The sequence below is a fragment of the Haliaeetus leucocephalus genome, unplaced genomic scaffold (assembly GCF_000737465.1).
Source record: "Haliaeetus leucocephalus isolate CR32 unplaced genomic scaffold, Haliaeetus_leucocephalus-4.0 Scaffold295, whole genome shotgun sequence".
NCBI classification, from domain to species: domain Eukaryota; kingdom Metazoa; phylum Chordata; class Aves; order Accipitriformes; family Accipitridae; genus Haliaeetus; species Haliaeetus leucocephalus.
Genome location: NW_010972731.1, coordinates 6,238,677 through 6,247,816, shown reverse-complemented (window position 1 = coordinate 6,247,816; position 9,140 = coordinate 6,238,677). Strand labels below are relative to the sequence as shown.

At 53.6% G+C, this 9,140-nt stretch overlaps 1 protein-coding gene across 1 annotated transcript; it reads left to right on the top strand.

Annotated features, from left to right (window-relative positions):
• Positions 1-264: 264 nt before the first annotated feature.
• ACTB (actin, beta) lies at positions 265-3,584 on the top strand. Its single transcript, XM_010570320.1, has 5 exons — positions 265-422; positions 737-976; positions 1,505-1,943; positions 2,275-2,456; positions 2,833-3,584. The coding sequence occupies exons 1-5, from the start codon at positions 270-272 to the stop codon at positions 2,974-2,976; spliced, it is 1,158 nt and encodes a 385-aa protein (XP_010568622.1). The 5' UTR covers positions 265-269; the 3' UTR covers positions 2,977-3,584.
• The last annotated feature ends 5,556 nt before the right edge of the window (positions 3,585-9,140 follow it).

Sequence of the window (9,140 nt, the reverse complement as noted above, 5' to 3'; positions counted from 1 at the left end):
GGCGGGCGAGGCCGGCGAGGCGTGGCGCTCTCCATCCATTGCCTTTTATGGTAATAATGTGAGAGGGCGCAGGGACTTCCTTTGTCCCAAATCCGTGCAGCGCCGAAATCTGGTCAGGCGTCGCACCCTCTAGCGGGCGCCGGGCGAAGTGGTGACTCTCTGGCAGGAAGGAAATGGGTGGGGGGAAAGAAGGTCCAGGGCGGCATCGCCTTCCCTTCCACGCCCGCAGCGGTGGGGACCGGGTTTGGTGAGTGGCGGGTGACCCGGTGATGCTCATGTCTATTCTTCCGCAGCCAGCCATGGATGATGATATTGCCGCGCTCGTTGTTGACAATGGTTCCGGTATGTGCAAGGCCGGTTTCGCTGGGGATGATGCCCCCCGTGCTGTCTTCCCATCCATCGTGGGTCGCCCCAGACATCAGGTACGTGGCTGGGGTGCCTGGTAATGGGACAAAGGAGAGGGAGTTCTCGGTGGAAGCGGTTCCCCTAGAGGGCATTGAGCTTTAAGAAGCCATTTTATTTGGCTTTATAACACAAGAGGCTTCTGCGCTGCAACACAACTGGTGGGGAATACGGCTTCCTGCAGAGCTTTTGTGCAGCGTGTGCTGGAGCAGTTGGCCGAATGCCTTGATAGGGTGGGGGCAGTAATTGGAGACCCGGTTTTGGGAAAAGCAGGTTATCCATCCCGTGGGGCTTGCCCTTCAGCTGTACTTACTGCTTATTCTTTGTTGTGCAGGGTGTGATGGTCGGTATGGGCCAGAAAGACAGCTATGTTGGTGACGAAGCCCAGAGCAAAAGAGGTATCCTGACCCTGAAGTACCCCATTGAACACGGTATTGTCACCAACTGGGATGACATGGAGAAGATCTGGCACCACACTTTCTACAATGAGCTGAGAGTAGCCCCTGAGGAGCACCCTGTGCTGCTCACAGAGGCTCCCCTGAACCCCAAAGCCAACAGAGAGAAGATGACACAGGTGTGTAAAGCTCTGGAGCTTGGAGCTACAGCAGATGTTGCTGCAGGCCAGCTCTCCTCTTCCATGTTGTCCTCTCTCCTCCTTCACCACTATTCTCCCTTTTTGCCATCTTTACAGGGTTTTCCTTTCCTGACCTGAGTCTCCTCTTTGCTGGACCTTGACAGGTTTTGTTTGCTCTTCTAAGCTGGCTTTCTCTGAGACTGAACTAGCAACATGTCTAACTGCCGTTTCTGACTAGACACACTAATCCATTTACCAGCCTTGAGTGACTGTACTGTAGTTTACTTGGCATTTGTTTCGTTCCTTGCTGTGACATGCGGATGGGTCTGTTGTGGTGGTGTCCCTGTTCAGGCTCTGAGCTGGCAGGTGTGGGTGGAGACCAGGCAAGTTGAGCATGGACTTCGAGGGGGAGTGGAGAGAAGTCTTATCTAGGGACAAAAGTAAAACCGCTTGCATGGATTTGGTGTAGACCTGTAGCGAGAACCCTGTTTTTTGCTGTTGACTCAACCCCTCCTTTTCTCTCCCTAGATCATGTTCGAGACCTTCAACACCCCAGCCATGTATGTAGCCATCCAGGCTGTGTTGTCCCTGTATGCCTCTGGTCGTACCACTGGTATTGTGATGGACTCTGGTGATGGTGTTACCCACACTGTGCCCATCTACGAAGGTTATGCCCTTCCCCATGCCATTCTCCGTCTGGATCTGGCTGGCCGTGACCTGACGGACTACCTCATGAAGATCCTGACAGAGAGAGGCTACAGCTTCACCACCACAGCTGAGAGAGAAATTGTGCGTGACATCAAGGAGAAGCTGTGCTATGTCGCCCTGGATTTTGAGCAGGAGATGGCCACAGCTGCCTCTAGCTCTTCCCTGGAGAAGAGCTATGAACTCCCTGATGGCCAGGTCATCACCATTGGCAATGAGAGGTTCAGGTGCCCTGAGGCTCTCTTCCAGCCATCTTTCTTGGGTAAGTCCAACTTTTCTAGGATACCCTGTGCCCCTCAATGTTCCTTTCTGTAAAGGGTGGCCTGGAGACCGTGGCAGCCAGTTACTGTATTATTGCTGGTCCATAGCAAGCTCTGTGCTGTCCCACCAGTTAGTCTTGCTTTCCACACAGCCTGAAGCTGTTTGAGGGACTTGGGACAGTAGAACAGGAGGTTGAGCCTGTCAGAGCTGTGGCTATGTAGTGCCTTCCCACTGAAGGGGCTGCTGGTTTCTTGGTTGCCCATAGTAGCTCCTCAGGCCTCCTTGGCTGTGTCTGAGCCCTTGCTGACTGGAGACTTGCTTCTTCCTCACAGGCATGGAGTCCTGTGGTATCCACGAAACTACCTTCAATTCCATCATGAAGTGCGATGTGGATATCCGTAAGGACCTGTATGCCAACACAGTGCTGTCTGGTGGTACCACAATGTACCCTGGCATTGCTGACAGGATGCAGAAGGAGATCACAGCCCTGGCACCCAGCACAATGAAAATCAAGGTAGGATGGAGTCAGGGTAACCTCTCAGCACCGCTGTTAATGCTGAAATGCAAGAGCGGGTGGAGGGGGGTAAGCTAAATTCCTGCTAAAAAAAGATAGAAACCGTACTTCTGTGTCTGGTGTGGCCTTAATGGCCTTGCTCTGGACAAGATGGCGTCTACCCAACCATAGGAATAATGGGATTAGTGTAAATACTGGCTGCAAAGGTGGGAGGAGGGAGATGGGTGTGTGAGGTGTCTTAAGCCTGTTTGGACTTCAGGGTATCTTGGCCAAGGCTAGATAAGGGAATTAGGCAGCTCTGTCTTGCAGGGCCATGCATGGGCAGTGAGTGTAGTATGACACTGTGCATCTGACTGATTCCTCCTCTTCCCTGCAGATCATTGCCCCACCTGAGCGCAAGTACTCTGTCTGGATCGGAGGCTCCATCCTGGCCTCCCTGTCCACCTTCCAGCAGATGTGGATCAGCAAGCAGGAGTACGATGAATCCGGACCCTCCATTGTCCACCGCAAATGCTTCTAAACCGGACTGTTACCAACACCCACACCCTTGTGATGAAATGAAACCCATAAATGCGCATAAAACAAGATGAGATTGGCATGGCTTTATTTGTTTTTTTTTTGGCGCTTGACTCAGGATTAAAAAACTGGAATGGTGAAGGTGTCAGCAGCAGTCTTAAAATGAAACATGTTGGAGCGAACGCCCCCAAAGTTCTACAATGCATCTGAGGACTTTGATTGTACATTTGTTTCTTTTTTTAATAGTCATTCCAAATATTGTTATAATGCATTGTTACAGGAAGTTACTCGCCTCTGTGAAGGCAGCAGCTGAGCTCGGAGGGAGCCCATGCCAGTTACTGGTGTTAGGTTATAATTGCTTGTCTGTAAATTATGTAACCCAACAAGTGTCTTTTTGTATCTTTCCGCCTTAAAAACAAAACACACTTGATCCTTTTTCTCTTCGATTTGTCAAGCAAGCAGGCTGTGTTCCCCAGTGATAGATGTGAATGAAGGCTTTACAGTCCCCCGCAGGGTCTAGGAGAAGTGGTGCCAGTATGTGGGGGAGGGAGGGGCTACCTGTACACTGACTTAAGACCAGTTCAAATAAAAGTGCACACCATAGAGGCTTGACTGGTGTTGATTGTTCCTTTTCTTTCTTCTGTGCCACTTCTTGACAGTTACTACATGCTCTGATCTAGCCTTGCCAGGCTGCACAGGTCAGCTATCTGACTGGGGGTGGACGCTGGTGCTGCGGGCGGTCTGGTGTGCGAGCCAGATGGCTCATGGCGATAGAATGGGGAAGAACTGAGCCTGCCAAACCTGCACAGGTCTCCACGGCTGCTGTGGCTGGAGCTCTCCAGATACTGCTGGTGTGTGCCATGGGGAGCTGCTGGAGGAGCTGGGCTTAGTGGGGATCCAACTGCACCTTCTGAAATGCTGCCCTGTGGGTCCTTAGCAGGGCAGCATGACTGGCTTTGGGTTGAAAGCAAGTGGGGGAGTGGTGGTGGTGGTGCCATAAACATCGTGCAAAGCAGCTGGCTTTTCCCTTAGCCAAGGGTCCTTTGGCTAGTCTGCAGACCCTGCCATGGGGCAGTGTCCCCTCTTCTCCCTGCACCAGGTGCCTGGAGCTTTTTTTGTCCTCCTGGTTTTCCCTGGGAGTCCTGTATTCAGGCTGGGAGACTCATGCTCTCTGGCAGGCTGTGTGCTGGGTGGAGCAGCTTTCAGGTGAAAGCAAGAGAAAGTATCTTGTGAAGTGGAAAAAACTGACTTCAGAGAGCAGAGCCACTGGGCTGTTACACATGGCTGGGCAGGGCTGGGAAAAGGGTGTGGGGAGGGAGGAAGCTCTTGCATGGTGAGTGACCATTACAGCTCTAGGACTTGCTGTGGGCAGTGCAGATACCTGCCTCTAGCCCAGCCTCTGCCAGAAGGCAGGTTTGCACGGCTTCTTGGCTCTGTCCTGATCCTCTGGGCTTTTGAATCTTCAGTGAAGCTTCAGCCATGTTTGATGGATCAAATTCTCCAGTTTCATGAAAAGGAGCAGCCACGGTGGCGACCCTCACAAAGCCGTGCAGGGAGCTGAGACCCTGTTGGGCACAGCAAAGCCCGTGAGCCCCAGGAGCTGGAGCCACTGCTGTGGAAGGAAGGAGACAGAGAGGACCAAGGCTGCCAGGTCAGGGACCAGGGAGAGCAAAGCCAGGTGACACTGTGCGTTGCCAACTCGGCAGACCAGACCTTGGAGCCTTGCTCACAGGCGTGCTGGCTTCCCAAGGCTCCTCCAACCTGCCTGTCTTTGAAGAGCTAATGGCTGTGATTGTGTCATGCTCGCTGCAGATGAAAGGCAGGGAACAGGCTCCATTGGCTCTTTAATCCTCTGCCTGGCCTGATCCTGCTCCAGCATCATGCTGTGTTCGGGGTGGACCTGCTGGTTTCTGCCCTTCATCATCTCCCCAGCCTCCCTCCTGGCTGCCCCGGGTGCAGTAGGAGCCTGGCAGGGCTGTAGGTGCAGACACTGGGCTGTGAGCAGACGAGTTACTGGAAGCACCAGTTTGCAACAGGGGAGGTGAAACAGGTTGGAGCAAGGCCCAAACTGGGTTTATAACCTGAGGTCTTGGGGAAATGGGGTGAGGAGGCAGCAATGGCAGCTCCTGGGGAGGGAGCTGGTGGGAGCAGGGCAGGAAAAAGGCCAGGAGGCAAGAAAAGCTGATGACAATAGGGAAATGGGGTGCCTTTCTTCAGCCCTCCCTGAAATGGTCACTGATCGCTGTGGAAAAATGTGTTGACGCAAAGAACAGAAGAGATGATGGTGGCGATGAGGGAAAAACCACAGAGCAGCAAAACGCCAGGGGCCGAGAGCAGCTCAGGCAGGCAGAGGTGTGGGCACAGGGAGAGGGCGAGCGATGGGCTGGTGCAGAGCCGCTGGGCGCAGGGGAGCCAGGCTCATTTTCATGCTCCAGAGCACAGCAGGCGAGGCTTGCTGTTAGTTAACACTTTGCAGGGTGTTTTCTCTCCTTTCTTGCTATGTCACTTGCTGTTTCAGGCAACCAGCCCCCCAATAAAATGAGGCTGAGCCTTTCACAGCCCTTCCTGATGCCTCTCCGGTGGGAGGCTGCAGCGTGCACGGCTGCTCTGCAGGCTGCTCCAGCAAGGCTCAGTTTATTCCTCCTCTGGGCCATTACATGCTGGAGAAAAGAATGTGGCGTCGGGCAGGGAAGCCTGTGAGCATTACTCACTGCTCCCGACTCCGACAAGCAGGGGGGAGCCCAGGGTGGTTTCCTCTCAGGAACGCCAGGCGCTGGAAGAGGGGGGATTTTTTTTTAACTGCAGTTTCTCCATCACTGTGTTTCGCAGGGCTTGGTTCACCCCTCGCTGTTTCACAGAGGTGGGGAAATGCCGAGGGGCCTGTCACAGGAAGGGCGGTAGAGGAGTTGGTTTAGCCATGTCCTGGTGCTTGAAGCCACCAGCCATGGGCAACACTCAAAGGAGAAGATGTGTAGGGAATAATCAGTCCCCTGGCTACCTCCTCCTCCTCTCCAGCACACAAACAGCTGGGGTTGTGGGGGGACCAGGAGGTTTAAAACAGCCATCCATGGGCCAGGCTGAGTGCATCCCAGTCTGGCTCAGTGGTGGTGATGTACTGGGATTTCTCAGGCCGCAGAGACGGCGGGACTCAGCTGTAGATCCTTGCAAGCCACCCAGCCCTTTCTCGCCTCCCTTTAGCTGCCCGCGGGAAGCTGGCTCAGCTCAAGGGAGCTGAGCAAACACATTTTACTCCCTTTCTTTCCCCAGAGCTCCCAACTTTCGCTCCTGCTGGAGACAGTCACTGGCACTTCACCTGCAATTAGCTGGTGACCTGGAAAGTCACCTCGCTGAGCTGCTTATGGAATCAAGCCACCGCCAGGAATTAGTGCTGTCCTTGGCAAAGGAGACAGTTGCAGCTCTCGGGATTTAGCCCTGAAGGGCCTCATTGTCTCTTAGCTGTGTCAGGGAGTGTTGACTAGAAACGGTCCCCAGCTGGGGGGGTCCCATTCTCTCGTTAGCGAGCGTGTGCTGCTTCAGGAGAGGAGCCAGCTGGCTGCATGCAAAAGTCCCAGGAAATCCCAGAGCATTCAAACAAAACTGGCCTCCTCACAGAAGTCCCCTCCGAGGGAGCAAAGCGTCAGTTTCAGAAAATGGGCTTTCCGAGGTATCGGTTCAGGGATGGGACTGTGGGTATCAGCTGTGCTTGGGGCAGGAGGAGTCCTGGTTTTTGAAGCCGGTCTTTGCAGAGGGATTGCTGACCTGGAGTCTGCCCTGACTTGTATTATACCCATCTGTAAGCTACTTTAGGAGGCCTTACAGTATTAAACTGTATCAAGTATTGAAAATCACTTACAACAGTGGAGCTAGCAGTTCACCCAAGCATACCAAGAGCTCTGGCCACTGTAGTCCAGCTGGGCTTTAGTCATGCTGACAAAAAGATGAGATGTCCAGACCATATCAGTCTTAAGAAGAATCAGAGACAAATGACCCAAGACTTTCCAGAGGGAAAAGTATAAAATCCCCAGGCCAGTCTGGCCTTGAAGAGTTAAGAGATTTTTGTCTTATACAGAACAAAATATCTTGATACTAGCATTAATTTGTTTGTTTGCCCTCCTGGACTGGGACAGCATGGTATGTGCCTGCCTTCTTTGGGCTAAGAAAACTGTGTATTACTCATAAGATGAACAAAGTCTGCCCTGAGATGGCCCAGCCCCAAACTGAACCCATCTCCACAGAAGGTTCCCAAGGGTCCACACTGAGAAGAGTGTTCCTGAAGCGAGGTACAGCAGGGAGGGTTTCTCCTCTCACTGGCTGGCCACCTCCCAGTGACCATCACGTGAAATGCCTGAGTCTGCTGTAGCTGTTCGTTTCCTTTCTCCTTTACTGCCCACCTGATGCCCTGGTGCTGCCTTGTGTTTAACCTCCGTGTCTTATCTATACCACCACATTGCTCTTTTATTTGGTGGATCATGAGTTCACGTGCAGCTCCTCTTATGAACTGCTGGGAGCCTGGTTTCTCCTTGGGAGGTTCTTATACCTATCTCTGTTCCCAGTTCTTATTTGGGGTTGTCAACTGCTGTCTGGTCCATGTACGCCTCAGAGCTGGAGGGAACCTGTGGCTAGCCCTAATGCAGGCTGCTCCAGCCGATCTGGCTCTCTGGGCAGGGCTTTTACTCTGCTTATGGGCCTTGCTGATGATTTTATTTAACATTTGCATTGGAAATGCAGGTCTCCTCCACCCCGGTCTCTGCTTTCTCTGCTGACTGCAAATATGGTAGGTTGGTATTTTTCCCAGATGTCAAACAAGTTGGTCTTGACTGAAGAGCCTCCGGATTTAATTTGTCATTACCTTCCATTTAAGTGAAACACATGACAAACAAAACAGGTACAGATTCTCTAACTGAGGCTCTCCCTCATCTGAGGGCTGAGGGGTTTTCCTCTTCAACTCCAGAGCCTTCTCACAGGCCTAGAAGCAAAATAGGTAATGAAGACTTGAGGCACTTGCTATTTCTAAGTGAAACCCCCAATCTACCCCTAATCTAATTCCTGGCCTTAAATGGCAACAATCAAGCAGGAAGAAACCAGCAAGCTATTCATCTTCCTTTGTGGGTCATCTTTAAAACAGATTTTCTATGAACAAAATTCCCGAAGCATACACGTAACTGGAAATTCCAGCACTCTGGTCCTGTCTGTACTTGAGATTTGGGATGAGGAGCTACTAGTAACAGTGCTGAGCCAGCTGCTCCCCTTGGACGTTGCTGTGTGCAATGGCTGCGCTCACAGCAGCCCTGGATGACTTTTGCACGGCCCTCTCCGCATCGGTAAAGCGAAGGATCATATCTCAAGCCCACAGCCCAAGTTAGAATATTTAGCCTGGTTAGAGCCCAGATTGATGATCATTGCACACATGACCAGCAAACCTGAAACCGACAGGTTTATATTTAGGGTTTTCCTGGGAGGAAGAGGCTGGTACCTGCAGCCCCCTTGTTAGCCCCAAGCCGTTCAGTGCTCATGGGTATCCCGTCTTCCACACCCCGGCTGCTTCCAACCCACAGCATGAACCAGGAGAGGGTTCTTCTCACAAATGCCCCGCCACCTCCCCAGAAAACCAGGGTGCTAACGCAGCCAGCGCCCCAGGGGCCGCACAACAGCCCGGGGTGGGGGTGTCCCGCCAAACCGGCGGGGCTCCCTCTGCTCCCCGCTGAGTCACTGCTGTGCCCCGTGGCTCCTTGCAGGCAGATTTACATTTTCAGAGCCGACTCAGGGCTTTGCAGAGCTCGGACCTGGCGTGAATCAGCTGCCGGGGTGGCAGAGGGCCCGTGACTGGGAGCTGCTGCTGCTGAGGGCGGAGGAGGCCGAGCGGGCGCTCGCCTGGCTCCTGCCGTCCCCGACGCCTCAGCACCGGTGTCCTTGGGGCAGAGGCGAGGCAGCCAGGCTGCTGCCCGCTGAACAATTCGGATTTCGCCTCCGCAGAGACCTGCCGCCCTCAAGATGAGGGCGTCCTCAGCGACAACCGAGGCGAGCGTCCCAACATGGACCCGCCACTCCCATCATGGCGGCGGCGCCGCTCTCAAGATGGCGCCGAACACCGGCTGGTACCTCCCCTCCCTCCCGCCGCACGCCAGGCCACGCTCAAGATGGCGGCGCCGGGCGGCCGTGGGGACGGCG

Bases quoted from the DNA above. Each gene is read 5' to 3' on its own strand.
- ACTB (XM_010570320.1), top strand. From the start codon at position 270: ATGCTCATGTCTATTCTTCCGCAGCCAGCCATGGATGATGATATTGCC. The intron at 977-1,504 runs GTGTGTAAAGCT...TTCTCTCCCTAG, and splicing joins ACAGAGAGAAGATGACACAG to ATCATGTTCGAGACCTTCAA. The intron at 2,457-2,832 runs GTAGGATGGAGT...TCTTCCCTGCAG, and splicing joins CCAGCACAATGAAAATCAAG to ATCATTGCCCCACCTGAGCG.